Here is a 21649-nt window from a genome sequence, read left to right on the forward strand (position 1 = left end):
GATGTTTTGGCGCAATATCAATAACTATATTTTTATTCCCAATATATTTTTATTCGGTGACTTAAAGAAAAGTGGTGAATAGTCACAATTTTGTTACAATCAAAAAAAAATTATCGTAGTGTTTTATGTATATATATCTTATAGAAAATTATGTCATTATTGTTGTTACCAGAGTTATTATTTGTATTCACTTTGTATGTGAATCAGTCACAAATACAATTTATTAGCTTACTTTTAGATTATTAAGTTTTGGTACTGATTTTGTTGATATTATTATAATAATTTGTTCATTTAAAAAATATAAAAACCTAATATTATATTGTAAATTAAAATTGGATATAAGTGTTATACATTATTTATTTATACACTAATATCAGATGAGAGAACAATATAATATTTATTACTTATCTCATTACAAATTGTGATTGACTTGGTTATTTGTTCTAACTTATGTTATATTATATAATGAAAAAAAAATAAAACTATATTATTATTTATTACTAAAAAATTGAGTTTAATATGTAGCCCTAAATCAATATTTTACTTAAAACAAAATATGTTAATGAAAATATTTCCATGTATATTTTTTTATGGTAAATTTAGTTACTCTTAATTTACTGAATTTGTTGATCATATGTCCAACTTTTGTTGTAATTGAGTTATCACTAAATTTATATCTCTATCTTAGATACATATTTTGTGTAAAAAGGTACTAGTCAATAAAAAACTGAAATGGAATTATTTGCCTCTGATGTTTATTTTTAGTGCAAAAAGGGTGCAAATATATCAGTGAACAACCTGCTAACAACAATTTAAATAAAGAAATTATGTTACAAGTATAAGTAATTAGGTACCTGTAATAGTTTAAAATAATAAAGATAAATAAAAAAAATGGTTTTCAAATTATAACCTCCACTTAAAATGCAAATAAATGGTTAGTGCAAATATAGGACATGCCCACTTTTTCAAAATGGCTCCCAGCATTACGTTCTTAATTATTTTTAGACAAAATCAAGTGTATTTTGTTTTTAAAATGCTTATAACATTATTTTATTTTGACAGTTATCTTTTTCCAAATATTATATGGACAGTTTTTTGTGTCCCCTATAAAATTTAGTTTTATGGACATTTTTCCTTTCTGAAATTAGTGATTCATATAATAATAATTTTGAGTGGGTAATATTTTTGTTTAAAATAATTATTTAAAATTTTAAATATATTAGGCTTTAACCAATCTTGTGCTTATGAATACACTATTATTTATATAATACTCTAATATTTTATTATACATAAATGAATGATTTTATTTATACGAGACAACCAATATAGAGTTGTGCGATCCAATCAGTATGCTACAGATCTACAAGCATGTTTAGGATTATATTTACTTTACTTGTAAGGCTGTAACCTCACTAGCCAATTATCACCATTTATGTAATATACATTAAACATTTTAAATTTCCATGTAAGTAATACATTTTTAGATTTTTAATTTCTATTATAGCATATGTTCCTAGCGATATATACTGGAACTGGGTGTTCCATTTAAAGTAAGAAATTCACTATTAACAAACTATTTAAGTTTTTAAAAATATTTTTTTACATAATTTTATATCGTAAAATAAGAATTTTTCTAAAAAAAAAACATGTTTTTTATCCTACAATTTTTTACTTTTTATGATAATAGGTATTTTTAATTCCTTATTCCAAATCAGAATACTTTTTAGAGTATTTCTATACATAAAAATAGTTTTGGACGAGTACTTAGCTTAAGAGATATAAATTCAAATAGTTTAGATAACGGTACCTTGCAAAATGTTGGTCCCCTCCCCACTACTCTTCTCATCAGTCTCATCATAACTTTAGATGGCTTATACCAAGTTATAACTTGTAAGTTGTAACTAATAAAACAATTAACAGGAACTTGATTTTTATAGATCAAAATACTCCAAATTATTATTATATATGTATATATATATTGTTTTTGTATTTTTATTTTGGAATATGAAGTTAAAAATGTATATTTTTAAATAATGGAAGTCTTACGTTAAGTGGATCACCCAGTATGTACAAATTTTATTCTTGAGCATTGAAAAATATTTAAAGGTCATTTTATTTTGGTAATATTTAACATAAGGTCAACTATGGACATATTTTGAAGAAAATCATGAAAATATGTAAAGGTCATAATACTCGTATAATATTTTGTTAAAGGTTAAAACCTTAATTGTATTAAAGTGTACAAAAATCGAATATGTGTTAGAAAAACGCAGTTTCTAATTAAATATATCTTTTATTATGTATGGTACCTATTTATAAATAGGGTGTATGTACCAGGTACATGTATTACATACATTGTACCTACTAAATATTATTATATTATGAGTGATTACTGATTTGATAATTATTTTTTGGAATAATAGTTAACATTATTAATTAATAATTAAGGTCTTTTCTTGTCAATTATATAAAACTCGATTACTCGAAATAAATCTAAATACTATCTTAATTAGATATATTTTCAATGTTCATTATTGTTGATTCATTATTACATAAAATACCAAATAGTGGGACAACCCATTAGCAACTAGGTACCTCACATCATGTTACTTTTGATTAGAGTTCATCAGAGCTAGGATTTATTAAAATTTTCAAAATTGTTTTGTACTTGTATATACTACATAGAATGATTTACTTGCATTCATACTCATCCCCATATTTTTTAATAAATTCATTCAAATTTTGATTTTTGGATTTTTGAATGTACCAGCCTAAATCTTATATTTCCAAGTTCATGATATTTTTTAAATTTTTATTCTATTTCAAGAATGCCCCTTGGTAATACAATTTTTTTCATTTTTTATTAAATCCCCCTTTATGTACTGTAAATTATTTAGTGGATTATTTTTTATAATATTATTCCTTAACAATAAGTAAGATAACCACTTAAAAATAGTTTTACAAAAATATAAACAGGTTTAATATTAGATCTAGTATTTATTATTCTTGCCTCTTGGATCATTTAAAAAAAAAAAATAATAGTATTAAAATTATAAATAGGTATTGATAAACTAATATTAGTTACTAAAAACTTTAAATCACCCTTGTCCAGTTGCCCCCTTGTCTTCCAAGTCCATTATGATAATTCATGAACCTATTATAGTATTATCCTTATTAAGTACCTAAACTTAACTCAAATACTACTCTATCAATTTCAAATTTCTATTTTGATAAATCAAAATTTTATAAAAATTTTCTACTAAATGGTAGAAAAGGAATGTTCTAATTAAAATAAAAATAGAACAATCATTATATCTCCTTAAATAGTACAAAAAAATTGTGAATTTAAATATATAGTCTATAATTTATAAGAATATTTGGAAAATATAAAAATCAGATTTTAAATAACTGCATTATTGAAAAAAATAGGTGAATACTGTAGGTATATTATTTTATTTAATATATACTGTAGTCTATATTAGGTACTTTAATATTTTACTTTATATTCTATAGTATATGTACATAATATTATGTGAGCACCAATAGTTTCAAAATGATATTTCAGGAATTCAGAATAATATATTTAATGCGAATGCGTACATTTTTTAACGATTAAAAGTATATTATAGTTTAGTCCTGCTGTGCACCGCTGCCGCAACTCTCGTTTTAAAAATAACCATACGCGGAAACATAATATTATCATTAGGTAGGTATTATTTTTTTTATTACAATATACACTGTGCATACAGACATACAGTATTATCTATTGTCGTGTTTATATTCATAGGCATCGAATATCGATGTAGACGGAAATATAAAATAATAAGAATGTAAATTATTAATTAATATAATCATACTTAGGTACTAGTAATCTAATAAATAGTTCAATATAAAGTCATTATACAGTATAATTTATACTGTAGAGCAGTTTTTTAGATTTCTACTTTTAAATGTTAACTTTATGCAACTCAACGGGGTTGAAAAATGTAGATCAAAGAATTCACATATATAAATATATGATGGAGATAATTGAACATTTCAGCGTATATACCTATTTACCTACCTATATTTAGTATTTAAGAATACCTATATTATATCTATATGAATAATGATAATACATAAATAAAAAATCATATTTTTGTTCATTACTTGAACTACTGTAATTATTTCGTTACAGGAAAAAAAGGTTAAAAATGAAAAACGATAAAAACCGTTCTATCGTTTTATTTTATGACTAGGTAGTTTGCTATTAAATTGAAAATGTTTAATAATGGATGGTAATTGTAAAAATTAAAAACATATTAAGTTTAATAATATATTGATTAGCATACTTATATTTCTTATCGTAACTAAAGTACAGATTTTTGATCTATTTTAAGTAAAAAAATCATATATTATCAGTTTAAGGATTGTTAAAAAATATTTTAAGGGTTTTTTAGACATTAAAATCATATTAAAATCTTTTAAAAACCTAAAAATCTGCTCTTAGCCATTACCTTAGCATTACTCGTTACCTTTCTACTATTATAATACTACTACACTGACCTATTGCTGCAGACACGTACACAGCCGCATCCCGTTTATTTTTAGGCGATCGCCATATGCGTGATATATATACCTGCTGGAAGATTTGACCCAATCGACAGCCTAAGATATAAAATGTGGAATATAATATTATAATTATATAATTATACATTAAATTTGAACGACAAGTAGATGATTTAAACTTATTCAATCAAGTTCTAATTCAAACTATTAACTAGGTATCATAGTAAAAATAAATATAAACATTATATTAAAATATGTTTAATAAATAACCTAAACAATAATTAGATATGCTTAGTTTTTAAAGCGTGTATAACAATAAATCTGCTATTTGTATTCTTATATTGTTATACCTATACATTTTATAATTACTTATATATCTTCTATATTTATTTTCCGAACTTATCGTGTTTTACTGTTTTTAGAAACATCGATTAATCGGAAATGTCCAAATGTTTACTTTCTTTTTATTATAGTACTACAAGTTCCAATTTCATCAAAAAGAGATTATCCTCGGGGATGGTTTAGGCCATATAGTATTGTATTTAAATTGTTAAATGCGATTAACTGGATGAACAATGAATTATTATTATTTTTATTATTACGTATACGCAATACACGCCATACGCATACTGCGGAGTGCCGGGTGTGGATATATTTAAATCTAACATAAATAAACATGTAATATATAATAGTATAGCGGGTGCCGAGTGTCTATGGCGCCACGATGAGGCGGTTAGTGGTAACCGTCGACGTGGTAGGTACTAGGTACCTATACCACTTACCTACCGGCGGAAAACAACGAAGTAAAATGTTATCGGGTGACTTCCGCGAATAATCGTTTTCCAGCCATGATGATAATGTAAATTATATTTAAAAAAAAAAATTATCGTTACGAGTATGTAATAGGCATATTATAACAAAATATATAGTCTTGTGTATTATTATTTCCACGCATCTAAGCTCTAACTAACATTTTATAATGTATTAAGTTTTACTGCATATGCATAAATAGGATTAAAATTCGGAAGATTTGCAAAACTTTAAACTCAAATTAACCCGTAGATGGTCCACACATATGACATATATAAATATATAATAAGTACCATTAACATTCAGACATTATAGATACTAGTATTTATTATTTAGTTTTTGGTATTATGAATTATTATTAATCTTACTATTTATGAAATTGGATGTGTTTTAAATTTTTAATCTTATGTGATACTTTATCCTGAACCAATCGTAAACCATTTAAATAAACGGTCTACACAAAATTGTATAGTTATACACATTATACTCAATAAAGAATTACACCCACCGCTATTATCTTACCGGTTTTTCAACATTAATTATTATTAATACAAATTACAAATGTATTCACATGCAACACGAGAATAATAATAATAATAATAAAAAAAAAAATATTTGGACATTATTTTTTTAAGAGTATAGGAGGGCTAAGCTTCGTGGCTATAGCCTATAGTTGCGCCATTGCGTATATGTATTGCATTATGCGCATACAATTTTCAGTTTTCCGGAATCCCGAATTGCGGGAATTCCTAAGGGTTAAGTCGTCCATTCGTCGTGTTTATACTTAACACCGCACAATGCTCTGTTTGCGACGGATAAAATAATATATAAATGTGCCGAGTAATAATAATACTATGTGCAGAGATCGGTGGCGGCGGCAGCATGAGCAAAGTTTATTTATACCGAGACGGGCAGTTATGGGCGGAGCGAAATCCCAGCGGAGAATCACGTCTCACGGAATACATGTATATGGTGTATATATAGGTACGTATATGTATTTATATTGTTCGTATCGAAATGGCCTAACGAAAATAATGCGCGGAATAAATTTCTGTGTACTGTGTCGATCTCAGTGCGCGAGTTTTCGCCAAACGACTCGCTCTGTTAACGAACGCCACGATGACGATCGAGAACAGGTAAAACGCCATTTATAGAGGAGGTGTTTATGAGCCTATATGTTTTATACACGACGATCATAATACATTATATACATTGAGTGGGTGCATGTGCATAATATATTAAAATATAGTTTGACGGATATATTAATAGAATCGTGTATGTCGTGTGTATAACGGAAACGAATTGCACGCGAATGTGTGTACGTGTATTGTTATTATTTTTTCAAAATTAGTTCGCGAAAATGCAACACGTTAAACCATCCGCGAAAGGCGACCCGCTATGTCCACTCGGATTCCATCCGCAAGTCCGTTGGCCAACTAGATGCAAACGGTGTTTCAGGTGAACTATATTTGTATTACCTACTAATATAATAATAATTTATATATGTATTTTCATAAATACATCTTTCCAGCGGGCATAACAGGATTTTTCAAGGGAGTATACAAATTACATATCGTATTATAAAAAAATAAAATTGTAGGCGCATAATATATTATAATGCTTATTGTTATAGTAAAAAAATAATCACCATTTACAGAGACGAAAATCAGAAAAATACTATATACTAGTATAAAAATTACTACATTTTTTTTATAACTATCCCATCGACAAAAAAATGTTATTTGAAAAATTGATTTTTGACACTTGAAAAAAATGATAATTATACATTAATTTTATTATTATTATATTATATAATGTAACAAATATTTATTCATGTATGAAACACCAGAGGGAGGGGAATCCTACAGGTTTGTGAATTTTTAATAATTTAGCACCTTCTGAACACCATGTGCGTCAATAATTAGGAAAAGTTAAACCTAGTATACCCTAGTAAGTATATCCAGCATTAGTGCGTTACTGCATCCTTGATAATTATAATCGTTTATAATCCATGCGTATCAATATGTATTTATTATTGTGAAGAGCGAATAATCTATTTAATATAGTTAGGTATGTTGTATGTAGAATATTTATTGATATTAAGCAGACTAACCTTTTATAGTTCTAGAAAACAATCAAATTAGCTATACTTTTTTCCAAGTGAATAGGTTATAGGTAAGTATATATATATAGTAGTCTTAAATAAATGCAAACGATCACATAATGAACAAGTTTGCCTAATATTGAGATCGGTAGATGGTTTTAAATTTAAATAATTTAATCTTTTTATCGTAAATATTTTCTTATTGTTCTATATATAGGTATATTGTATTTATGTATATATTATATTTATTTATGTATATATACTTATCAATATATGAATATTGAATACATATTCTAACTATTTGAAGCATTGGAAATTGGTGCCAGTACAAAAGAAAAAAAAATGACATTTTGGGGTACTAAATTATGGGTTTTTGGTTGGTAAAAATTTAATTTTTAAATTAAAATCAAATCGAAATTATTTCAAAGAATTAGTTAATATTCATATTTTAGAAAACACCAAAACATTATTATTAATATAACGATTCCACATATTTCCAATATTTCACATTACTTAAAAAATAATTTTTAACGATTATTACTTTTTTTTCAACATTTAAAGAATAAGTATAATATCTAGACTCTAGAGTGAATGAATAAACGTATTATTTATTCGCATTAATAACTAATAAGATATTATAGATATCCATATAGTATAAAAATAGATTGTAAGAATATATACTAGATATTTTGTTCAACTAAAATCGTTCAAATAGTAGTCTTAACCTAGTTAATAACAAGTACCTAAATAGAACATTTTTGCCTCATAGAAATTTTCCAGTTAGAAGCCTAGGAGTATTTACTATAAAATTAAGCTAAGGTTTGCAGTAGCTTTGCAAACTCCCTCTTTATTTCTGGAAATTGGAAATGCTTATGATTATATTACTAGGTAGTTGTAAATATTTTATATGTACCTATACTTCCTAATATACACTTATGTTAGTATGTTATCTACCTATCAAAAATATCGATGTAAGACTAAATAACACGCAAAATCAAAAATCAAACTATATAGAAAGTTTCTATTCGAAACACTAGAAAAATAAAAATGTTTATTGCAATAAATTAAATTAAAACAAAATATGCTTGTGTGCTATGAATCTATAATAATTAATGTAATATTTCACCGAATTTTAAGTATGATAAATAAAAAGAATTTGAAATCATTCGGCCGAGATGTTCAATTTTAACTAGTTATAGATCTATCATTTATGGACTATGGCACTATGCCTATTATGTAAAGTAGCAAGTACCTCTCTAATTATGCCTTTACGCGTCAAATAACTTACAATATTAAATACATTTTGAAGTATACCTATGTATACTTATTGAGTATTGCAGAAAATGAAAATTTTGAAATCTTTCAAAGAACAACATGAAATTTGTTTTAATGTAGTTATATTTATTATTAATTGATAAGACGATTCATATTTTACTATTTGTACAATATGAACACAATTTAAATAATATATTTTAATTGACTTTTAGTGTTTTGATAAAATATAGCTAGGTATAGGTACTTACCATAAAATGTACTTAATAAAATAAAATTATGACCAATATTAAAAATTAATAAATATTTTCCAATTATTATTTTACCGATAAAGTTAAAATATAGCTATTCAATTTGGTGTTCTAAAAATAAGTGACCTTTTTTACGTATTTTTCTATCTAGTAAGACTATTTAAAATTAAAGTTGTATTTTACATTCAACACTATTTATGTTTCCAGGGACTATAAAGATCATTCTAATAGGAATAAGGATAATGGGAAGTCATCACTTAGAAAAGACGATACTACACTATCGACTCCGTCTTTAAATAACGAGTTTGTAAACCCACTTTTTAGTTACTTAAGAAAACATAAAAAAACTATATTATTAATTTAGGGCAAATGAATCAATAAATTTAAAAAATATGTCATCAGATATGATAACAAGCAATAGTAAAAACTATTTTAAAATAGACAAAGGTTGTGGACCTAGTCGAAAGACTACATCATGGACATCGACGCCAGACTTGACAACACTTTCAGATAGTATTACACCTCAAGTTGAAAAAATAGAAGGTGATTTATTTTTTTTAAAGTACGATTCTCCAGTTCTATGAATTTAATTATTATATTGTTTGTTTTTATTTTAGATGATGAACAAGCAATTCCAGAATATACAGTTCGGAGAAGATCAAATCTTTCACGCAAGGATTCTGTGGATGTACATAGTCCAAGAAATAGCTACAATGGAGATATCGCCCAATATACACCGGTGCATGTTAATATCATCATAACAATGTTAATATTCACTTGGGAAGTCAAAATTTCACAAAGGTTATAGTTTTAAATTGATTTATTTTAGATGAAATCAATGCCAAATGATGAAAATATGTATAATGATGATGAAGATACTATTAGTTTAGCTGACTCTGATACTACGACTGATACTTATGCTACTATTATAAATGAAGAAGATTTACATGTGAGTATAATACATTAATAATGTAACTTAATGTGTAATTTTAGCGAAGTGACCAAACAAAGTGGAAATAATGTGTTTAATTTCAGGATCAAGTTATGCATTTAAAAGCTGAATTAAAATTGACCAAGGAAAAATGCGAGAAAGCAGAACGAGAAAAGAGTGATATTTTACTTAGACGGCTAGCGTCTTTGGATACTACTCCAACATCTCGTACAACAGCTACTGAAGTAAAAATAAAAAATTATAAAACAAAAAAAAATTCTAATAACATTAATTGTGATAGTTGTTGAAGCACCAACAAAAAATAAATGATTTGAAATCTACTTGTGAAAGTCTCAGTGATGAAAAAAGAATACTTACACAACGTGTTCATGAATTAGAAATTGAATTCAATAAAAACAAGAATTCTAAAGTGAAGTCAGACGATGTTCAATTGGTTCGTTCTAAGTTAATAGCTGCTGAAACTAAAATTGAGGATTTGACAGAAGAAAACAATGATTTAAATAAAGAGATACATAATATGGAGCAAGAGATGAGAGATAATTTTCGGTACATTAATATATAATTTAGAATAATTTTTTAATTTATTTAAACCCTTAAAATAGTTGTTACAAAATCAGTTCATAATTATAATTGAGTTAAAAATAACAGCTGTCAGCTATTGTTAACTCCTATTGGGTTTATTGGCAATTTTTTATCCTGGAAATATACCACTAAAACTAAAGGTATACTTATGTATATACAAGTTGAGTAATGTAATGTAGATAAATTACCTACCTATACACAACTTCTTACAAATGGTCGTGCTGTACCCCACGGACAAGTATAAATAAACATTGTACAAAAAATATTTCCTAATCTATATTGTCACCAAGGGCGGTTAAGTAATTTCTATAGTACTAATCACGATATTTTATATTAATTTGTTCTTATGGTTGAAACATTTTATTTCAATACTAATTATTAGTACAGTTCCCAACAGATGGGCCGCGGGCAGCATGGAACTGGGACGTGGACCATATAAGTTTAACATTATTAGTCCATTACTAACGTATATATATTTAAAATAATATAATTATATATTTTTATTATATGCCTAATAACATTGTATATATATTATATATTTATATACATTATACACGCGTATATAGATGTGTTATTAGTCATTAGTGGGCCTCAAAGTTTTTTTACAAAATTGGTGGTCCGCATAACTAAAAAGTTGGGAATCACTGTATAAAAGATTATTATTGTAATATTATTTATTGGTCATAAATAGGGTTCGGATTTGAAGGCAAATGCCTTTCTTTTATTAATCATGATAGAAAAATAATTTTTATACAAAAATGTGTTTCATTTAATTTCTTAGACGATGGGTCTTTTTTTGCCTTTTTACTTATAAATGCCTTTTTGCCTTTTTTTTACCTTTTGTACTTATAAATGCCTATTTTGTGTTTAATTTTTCAGTTGATTTTATAATTTTATACACAGCTTGCGTATTATCGCTATTCGCTACAAATGGGTTTTATTATTCGCAATACGATCTATCAAGTAGCAATCTTAATTTAGATAATTATTTAAGTATGAAATACGCCCCGATAACTTCGGTGGACGTAGAAAGATCCTTTTCGATGTACAAAAATATTTTGAGCCCTAACCGTAGCCGTTTTTCTGAAGACAGCTTATCAAAATACACGGTAGTCAATTTTTTTTTTAATAACAACTAGTTTATTTTGCATTAAATTAACTGGTATAACTCAAGTAAGTTAATATTTATAAAATTGTTTGTAATTTGTATTATTCTCAAAATACATATGTGCATTTAAAAGTGTTTAAAAAATGTTCACTATTTTATTTTTTAGTATATTTATGAATTGCCTTTTTATATAAATTAAATGCCTTTTTTTGCCTTTTTTTACATTTTAAATGCTTTTTTTTATTGATTATATTGCCTTCAAATCCGAACCCTAGTCATAAATTATGACTCATAATATATTTTAGATTCTTACTGGAGCAATACTATTTCTTTAGTTTTGACGTTACCTTTAAAAGCAGTAAAAATGATTCAATTTTTAAGGTAGTTTCCCCAAGTGCGTCCCGAATTAGCCCATATTTAATGTCTCAAGAAAAAAGGTCATATTTGAATATTTTTAATTTTTAGGATGGTTTTTACAAAAAACCAGTTTTTGACAAAAGTGATTTTATTGTTTTGTTGTGATTAAAAATATATAGACACCATTTTTTTTTATAAGCGGTTAATATATTTTGTATGAAATTTATTAAAATTACATACATTTACAAATTATAGTTCAAAATAAGACATTTTTTTAATTTCAATTCCTATAAGATTTGATAATTTTATATAAAATATCTTATAAGTTTCTTTATTGGGAATTAAAATATAAAATTAATGTAGTCAATTTTTTTTTTGAACAATTGATGTTTAAATTTGATGAAATTGGATATACAAGGTATATTAGGTAGGTTTCTGACAATTTTTTCATAATCACATTTTGTTATTTAAGTATAATTTAATAATTGAAAAAATTTCTGTAGAAACACCATTTGATTATACGCAATAAATTTACAAAATATTTAAACTAATTAAAATTTTTTTTTATCTACCTAACATTTTTAGGCTTGGTCAAAAATCTTAAAATATAATATAAGATGATTTATAAGTTGTTCTTTTAGTAATTTAAAAATAAATAAGTACAATATTCTATAATTATAAAAATAATAAAAATTTGTAAATATATATTTTTTTTTTAAATTAATAAAATTTTTAATTTTTAACATTTAATGCAAGGTATTTTATAAATTATTCTTACAGAAACTTATTAACCTCCCCTAAGCTGTGTACAGTTTCTTTTATAGGTATTTCAAATTGGAAATTTAAAAATATTATTTAAATATTATTGGCGATTTCGCGTTACCCTCGTTGTTCATAACTCGAAATCACCAATACCTAGTTGTTGTAATTCTAAAAATATTATTCATGAAGATTTAAAACTTTTGCCATTGTGTTATTTAGATTTAATACAAACAATTTAATTTATCATTTTTTACATATAATGAAATATTTAAAGTATTTAAATTAATTTTTAGCTATTTATACCGTGAACCTATTCATACTGATCTATAACTTATAAGTTAATAATAGTTAGTAATATTCAATACTATACAATTTTAATATAATTATGATTTTTTTTTTTTTTGTAAAAAGAAAGCTCAACTTTTTATATTACTAATATAAAAATAAATTACTTGAATAGCAATGTATATATTAGTATACATGAGAAAGTATTTGTAATTTTTTCATTTGAATTTTCCAGAATTTAAATTAAGTTATTTAATAAGGTTTATACATTTTTAATAGGTTATATCAATGAAATATTAATAAATTTTTTTGTTTATGTACTTTTTATTCCCTATTAAGATGGGTTTTGAGATATTTTTTAAAATTGCATAAAGAATATTCTATTTAAATTAAAATATAAATACTTATGGGAAATATTTTGAATTAAAAATTTATATTTTAGAGAAGAACAGGATAATGAATTTATTATGCTAAAAAGAGAATTTGACCAAGTTTCGAAAAATTGTAGAATTTTAGCATTCAAGTTAAAAAAAGCTGAGAGAAGAATGGAAGAGTTAGATAATGAAAAAATTGAAAATGATAAAAAAACTAAAGAGGTAAGTTATAAAAATACTAATAAATGTTCTTATTATTAAAACATAAAAAACATAATATTATATTCATAGTTAATAGAACGATTACAAGGTGATTTAGAAAAATCTAAATCAAATGTATTACAAGGGGACCAAAAAAAAAGACCTATGTTGGGAATGATACCTAAGTCTGCATCTGGAGAAGTATTAATATTTATTAATTAAAAAAAGAAAAAAGTATACTATTTTTATTATTTTATCAAAACTTATTAATAATTATTTAGAGAGTTTCGAGAGAGTCATTAACTCGAGGTGATTCCCAAGAAGATCCTGTCCAACTTCAAAGGGATTTACAAGATTCAATTGAGAGGGAAGCTGATATGAGAGAACAATTAAGATTTTCTGAAGAAGAAGTAATATTTTAAAACTAATGTTGGATTTTATACCCAATATAAATTTTAAAATACAATACAAATTGTAGGCTAAAATGTTAAGGAACAAAGTGAGTCGTTTAGAAGAAGATAATGAGTCAATGGTGTTGCAACTCAAGAAAATGGCCACAAAAACAAGTACATATTTGATTATATTAAATTATTATTTTTCTTTCAATTAATAAAGAAAAAATAATAATTTATAGGTTATCGCCCAACAAATATCACTGATAGAGATGAGGGAATTTCAGATGTCGAAGATGCAACAGAATTAAAATTACTTCTTGAGCTTAGTGAACAAGTAATTTGTGTATAATTGTATAACCTACTTACTGCTGTTATTTAAGTATTAACACATTTTTTAGATAATTGTATAAATACATCAAAAATCATTAAAAAATTTATTTTTACAAAACTAATTCCCTTTTCATGAATAAGTGATTTATAAGTTTTAGTTAAAATATAAAATGCTTTAAACTATAGGAAATTACAGTGCTAAAAAGAAAAATAGAAGAATTTGAAGTAGAGAAGGACCAACTGAAAGCTAAAGTTTTAGAATATCAAACAAAACTAGCATCCAAAAAAATTTATAAACCAATATCAAAACAGGCACAAACCAAGGTAATGTTAGTACCTAGTTAAAGTATAAAAAAATAATAATACAATTTACATAATACTTGTTTATTTTATTATTAGACTAAAGAGGTTAAAGCTGATTTTGATAAGCAAACAAAGGCTATTAAGCAGTTAGAAGTTAAAACAATGGACCTCGAAAACCAACTTAAGGTGCGTTGTTTAAATTTGAATTAAGATAAGTTTTGTTTTTTTAATGTAAATTGCATGTGCATATAGGGTTTTTTTAAATTTTTAATACAAACTTTGAAAATTTTTACATGATTACCTATGTTTATCTTATTTAGTGTTATTTCATTGATATTATTTATTAACTTGTATAGAGCGAGAGACAACAGATTGAAAATTTAAAATCAACACATAAAAAAGAAATAATAAATAAAGAAGAATGTATAAAAAAATTACAAGAACAATCAACTTTTGAAGAAAATAAAAAAATTATGGATATTCAAAATGAATTTGAAAAAAAAATAAAAAGTAGGTGCAATTATACAATATTTACATAATAGTCTTTAAATTTTAATGTTTATAACAATTTAATTATTTACTAGAAATAGAAAATGAAATGATGATTGAGCGAAAGAATTATAAAGATATTTTAAATAAATATGACATTTTGCAAAAAGAACAAATAGATACTAAAAGTAAAATGGCAGCAGAAAAAGAAAAACTACAATGGTATACAAATTTTAATAATTTAAAGTGTAACACAATTATTATAATTTAAATTTTTTTAGATAATACGGTACCTATTAATTATATTTTATTATAGTAATTTACTTTTGAAGAACTTACTCAGATAATAATAACTATAATTATTTTTTAGTTTGTTAGAAAGTAGAAAAAAAGATACATTAAAAGTTGAAGTGGAGTTAAAAGCATTGAAAGATAAATATAATATTTCTAATGACCTTTGGAACAAAGAAAAATTGGAAATGCAGGTTGATTTAATATATATATAGATGTTTTTATAAACCAATGTTTTTAATTTGATTATATTGTTGTAGAAAAAGGTAAAGGATCTAGAAATAGCTCATTCAAATGATTCATGGATAAAAGAGAAGGAAAATATGAAAAAGAATTTGGAGGAATATTTAAAAGATATAAAATCATTGAATAAACAATGTAGTCAGTATACAGAACAGATAGAAAAACTCAAGAAAGATGTATGTAAAATAATAGTTCATCATACAAGATAATCGTTTTGAATGAAATATTTTGTTTTCAGAATGAAAGTTTACAACGAAATTTAGATGATTTTGAGAAGGTTGTCAAAATCCAGCATAGTAGGTCAATGGAGACAGAATTACTGGAGAAAAATTTAAAAGATATGAAAATAAAGTTGGTTTTAATAAAAATATTTAACATTTGGTTAAATTTTAAATAATTTAATTTATCTTGTAGGTTATACAATGAAGAACAAGCTAGAAAAACAGAAGTTGCTGCTTTAAAAGTACGCTATGACAATCGCATGTCAGTTCTTTCAGAAGAGTTAAAAAACAGTCAGTTTCAAACACTTAGGTTCAAAAGAGAACGTGATTCATATAAACAAATATTGGATTCAGCAGATTCTAATCATCAAAAAGGAAATTATAAGATTCAAAATAATGATAACCAGGTAAGGTCTAAGTACCTACATTTGTGTAGTTTCTAGTTTTAAGATTTGGCTAAACTTTTATTTATTTAAATTATAATTTTTAGAAGGAAGAATACCACATTTTACAGCAACAAGTATCTTGTATGGAAGAACAACTTTCAGAAGCTAGACTTGAATGTTCAAGGTTAAAAACAGAATTAGTATCAGAAAAATCAGCTTGGGAAATAACAAAATCAGAAATGACATCTTCTATTAATAAAGTTAGTTTTTCATAATATTAAATTGTATACATAAATTAATTGTTACCATTTTAGTTAGAAGAAGAACGACTGTTAAATTCAGGAAGATCTAAATTAACAGGTTTGAAGGCTAGAATGGAGCTTGCATGGCAAAAAGAACGAGAAGAGCAACAGCGTCTTTTGCAAGAGACTTCAACATTAGCTAGAGATTTAAGACAAACATTATACGAAGTAAATTAAAATACTATTTTATACATTATGTAATTTATTATGTAAGCTATTATTTAAACATCTATTACTATTGAAAGGTTGAACGAGAGCGAGACAAGGATCGTTTAGAATCAAAAAGGCGTATTGATCAGCTAACAAAAAATATGGAGGTTGATCAACAAGAAAATAGGAAGAAAACTAATGAGGTAAACAACAAATAAATGTTGTATATTAAACCAATTAATTAATTTTTATATAAATTAATTATAATTTAGTCATATATATAATATATTAAAATATACTGATATAGTAATATGTTAACTATCCCCTACTTTTATTAAAGACTGACCAGTAATATATGCACTATAATAGAGTATACTATACTTATACACTAAACACTTTTTGACATTAAATGTTAATTCTTAATATAGAAAAATTGAACAATTATTAAAATATTAATTTTTATAATAATATATATATTATAATTTATATTTTAGATGTAAATTAATAAATACTTAAGCATACGTAATTATAGATTTATTTAATTAAATTTCAGGAATAATAAATATTTATAAGTATCAATAACAAATTATTTCAGTATTAAATACTATTCAACTACAGAATATATTTATCTGTAACATTTTATTAGAGCATGCTTATAATAATACTTATTGATTTAGTTAAAATATTATGATAGTTAGATCAATATTTATTATTTATTTATTTATTAGATGCAATGTGATCTTATGGATTTGCGAGATGCTCATGCAAAGCTTAGGACAATAAATGAAAAATTAAGAAAAGAAAAAGACAAAATAGAACAAGAATGTGAGTCGTTAAGATTATGCAATGTTCGGCTAAGAACTGATCCTCAGGTTGAGGTTAAAATTAACAATTTATCACAGTTGATCAAAAGCTTAACTATAATGATAAATGAAAACTATGAACTGACAAATAAATCTATAAACTCGATAAATGCACCAACACCACCGGCTAGAAGAAAATCATCTACATCTAGAGAAGCATCACCAGATTTAAATTCCAATCAAGTACTAAATAACAACAATAATGAACAAATTAAACAATTATTAAATAAAGTTAATGAGGTGACTAAAGAATTAGTAATAAATACAAATCAACCAGATATCAGATCAAAACGTGCAGTATTTGGAGTCAGGTAAAATATATTGTTACTTATTAGTTATTAGTAAAATTGCCTTAATTTCATAAAAAAAAATATCAGCAAATAATAAAATTTAAATTTAAACCTAATAAAAAAAAATATATTAAAAAAATGCTATTAAATGATTGATGCATGGATATTTTGTAATTATATTGTAACATTTGTAACTATTTCATGCCTATTATTGATGTAGATAAATTATTGTATAAATAACTGTTTACAAATATGTAAATTCTGCTGTTTTATTATTTTATTTTTTTTGGAGGGGGGATATGTTCATATTTTTAATTTTAAATTATTTTCTTAGTTGTAAACCTCAGGTTTTAAACCAATGAAATCTAAGAAAAATTTCAGTTAAAGACAAGTTTATAGATATTAATTAATAATTAATTTAATGTATAGGTCATCATCAACAGAAAATGATTTCAATGATAAGCCTCCAATAAGAGGTAGTTTGTATAGAAAAAGTCTTTCATTAGAACAAAATTTTGGGAATACTGATCAAGTGAGCAATAATCTATATAAAAATGAAGTAATTAGGTCAATTTATATCTATTTAAGATTTTAAAAATTTTAGGATATATGGAAACGAGATGAACGCAGCCAGTCAAGAAATAGACTTACCAAACAACCAAACAGTTTTGACAGGTAATATTTGAATGTATCTTAAATTTAATATATTATATGATTTATAAACATATTAGCCAATTCAGTTAGTTATTAATTTAGAGCCCGGATTTTTATGCACTTAAAAGTATCAAAATATGCCATACAATATGCAGTAAAAAATCATGAAAATATGCAAAAAAAATGCAGTACAAATCATGAAAATATGTAAAAAATATGCAGTCAAAATTATGAAAATATGAAAAAAATATGCAAGAATTTTTTATTTATTTAAAATTTACAATAAAACTTATAATAATTAATTACTTAAATACTTAATAAAAAAAATTTAGAGAATTTTCTGAACTTAATTTATTTTTAACATTTTATTTATTATTAAGATGAATAATTATATGCACTTCAAGTTTTTTTTCCTGTGAAGTTGTATTGTTTATCGATTAACATATTTTTAAAGACTGAGAATGAACGTTCGACATCAACCGAAGTTATTGGGGCATATTTGAAGTTTACGTCGTAATCGATTATTTATCTTATAACTAAATATATATATAAATTATTATTTAGTGACTATGAAATTTAGTTTTAATTTTTCTACTTGACAAAATATTATTTTATACATTTTTTTAAATTTTCGCTTCAATATGCAGAAATATGCAAAAAAAAATTTTACCATTAGCTTCAAATTATGATGATTCATGGAGATAATTGACAAAAATCTAAAAATATTAAAAGGAAAAAAATATGCAATTGCATAGAAATCCACGCTCTAGTTATTATAAAACCTAGTATATAAATTATTTTCACGTGGTTTTTATTCGTTTCAAAATACTGTGTATGGGATTAATTGAGATTCATAGTACAGACTTAAAGTTTAATACTTAAAAATATTTTCGTTTAATTATAAAAATTGATCAAGCTTATGCATTTTTAGCCAACAATCAAATAGTTCTTCCAAAAGTGATATAGTAAGCGGAGAAAAAACTAAAAAAAAAGGACTTTTTGGCAAACTAAAGAAGTTAACTAAAAGTTCAAAAAGCTTTGATAATGATAGTGATTTGGTATGTATATTAAATACCTGTTTATAGTTTTAACTTTTTAATTTTTTTATTTTCATTGTAGTCTTTTAAAAGCAGTTCCAGTATTTACAATATTGATGTATCTTCTAGTAAAGATTCTAGAGGGAAACTTAATGATATTTTTAAACCTTCAACATTACCCAAGTAAATATTAAAATAATAATAAATATATGAATATATTAATAAATACTTATTGCTTTTTGATGAACTTAAAAAATATAGCTTAAAAAAGAGAGCAATGTCTCCATCAATATTTAGAAGATCAGAAAGTTCAAGGACATCTCCATCGCCATCAGTACGTTCAGATGAATATGAAGAAATTTCTTAGATAGGTAGTTGTTATTAACAATAGTAAAATGTTTGTAGTAATTTATGATCTGTTGCATATAAATGCAATTCAATCTACTACATTTAATCATCTATATTCTTTATTATTAAAAGTATTGCATTCTTTATGTAGTATGTTTTACTTTTATCTAGTGGGAAGAATTATTATTGTTTGTTAAATGTTTTGTTTCAAATGAAAACAATTTGATTTTAATTTTCTCAATAAGCTATTAGATATTAATTACATTATTGTTGTGTATATTTCACTTAATGTAGCCAAGACCAGCGGTATGTGATAAATATTATATTACAGTTTAAGACATTATGTTCTATATCGTGAACATATTATTTTTTATTTAAACTTTGATTCTTAATAATATGTGGAATATTATTTTGATTGTATGGTATAATGACAAGTAAACAGGATATGCGATTTTTTTAAATTAAATTAAATTTAAAATCTTTTTTAACATTGTGTGCATAGTTAGTTTGTTAAATACTCTATAATATGATATTAATATATATATTGTTTTAAGTGAAAAAATAAACTATTATTCATAATTTATTTTATAAAACAACAATTACATGGACATTAAATTATTTGAAATTATGAAAGAATATTGTATACTGGGCAATAATATTATTAAAGCTAGTGTCATTTTAAAAATTATTATTTTTTTTAACATAAATCAATTGTTATAAAATGGGAATGTAGGATCGACAAAATTATTTATTTTTTTCAAATGACAACCACAACATAAGTTTTGTAATTTCATTATCTAAGGTTACATTTTTATTTGAAGTACTTTGATATATTAAAATTAATTTGTTGACAAATTGTTAATTAGATCTAAGTAGGGTCCGAATTTTCAGGTTTTTTAGTATTATTATACATCATAGATAATACATAATATTATGCTGTTTTAAAAGAGTAAAAAAGGGAACAATTAGTTAATATAGTTTACTGGAACATTTTTTTTTTTAATATTTGAGAATATTTCAGGGTTTAAGGAATTATTTATTGGAATATTTTAATTTGGTGACCTACCTTTATAATTTTTTGTTTTATTATTTACCAAAAAAGTAAAAAAATTTAAAAAAAGATAATATTATTAAATTTATGATCTAAAGATGTATTATTTTTTTGATAATAATTCTTAGTTTTACTCTATAATATACTATAACTTTTTCAACAAAACTAAACGTAGTATCTTTTGATTAAAAAATTATTATGCTAGCTCCACACTTTTGCAGAGTTGACGCGCCAGCACGAGAGTAGTCATATTGTCTTGTGCGCGCTTAACTCCAAGTCAATATTTTGATCGTGAGACAAAGGATACAAATCACCAACTATACTTATTACTTATTACTTTTATAAACCTCGATCAACTCAGTATTCTAGCGAGATTGTTGCTTGTGGAACTAGTATTATTAATTAGAATATTAAAATATATTTTGATTTTCATTGATTATTTTTACATAAAATTTTTTCTCATTTTTAAGAAAATAATGAGTATAATTGTATGTATTTTTAGAATATTAGTAGTGTTTGCGCTAGTGTGAAGTACATTACAAATTAATAATTATAAAGTTCTAAAACACTAATTGTGCAGTACCTACTGCTACCTATTTTATCATAGTAAAAAAATTACTTATATACAATGCCGAAACAATTTGCATTAATGCATTAACATAAATATATCTGTTATGGCGCTAAATAATT

At 24.5% G+C, this 21649-nt stretch overlaps 1 protein-coding gene across 3 annotated transcripts; it reads left to right on the plus strand.

Annotated features, from left to right (window-relative positions):
* The first annotated feature begins 6383 nt into the window (after nt 1-6383).
* LOC132916983 (golgin subfamily A member 6-like protein 22) lies at nt 6384-20258 on the plus strand. Of its 3 annotated transcripts, none has more exons than XM_060977473.1 (29): nt 6384-6816; nt 9193-9288; nt 9350-9528; nt 9603-9730; nt 9815-9934; nt 10021-10161; nt 10218-10483; nt 13474-13627; nt 13697-13807; nt 13888-14016; nt 14085-14172; nt 14241-14335; nt 14518-14655; nt 14731-14820; nt 14991-15144; nt 15219-15345; nt 15494-15608; nt 15675-15833; nt 15896-16008; nt 16072-16285; nt 16369-16524; nt 16579-16734; nt 16812-16919; nt 17445-17890; nt 18299-18401; nt 18474-18544; nt 19455-19581; nt 19643-19743; nt 19822-20258. In XM_060977473.1, the coding sequence occupies exons 1-29, from the start codon at nt 6719-6721 to the stop codon at nt 19925-19927; spliced, it is 4089 nt and encodes a 1362-aa protein (XP_060833456.1). In that variant the 5' UTR covers nt 6384-6718; the 3' UTR covers nt 19928-20258. The 3 variants fall into 3 exon arrangements, with proteins under 3 accessions (XP_060833456.1, XP_060833457.1, XP_060833458.1); XM_060977474.1 differs by having other exon boundaries at nt 9603-9724; XM_060977475.1 differs by lacking the exons at nt 6384-6816; nt 9193-9288; nt 9350-9528 and having other exon boundaries at nt 9611-9750.
* Nucleotides 20259-21649: the final 1391 nt, after the last annotated feature.

Source organism: Rhopalosiphum padi, chromosome 1, assembly GCF_020882245.1.
Source record: "Rhopalosiphum padi isolate XX-2018 chromosome 1, ASM2088224v1, whole genome shotgun sequence".
Classification (NCBI taxonomy): Eukaryota; Metazoa; Arthropoda; class Insecta; order Hemiptera; family Aphididae; genus Rhopalosiphum; species Rhopalosiphum padi.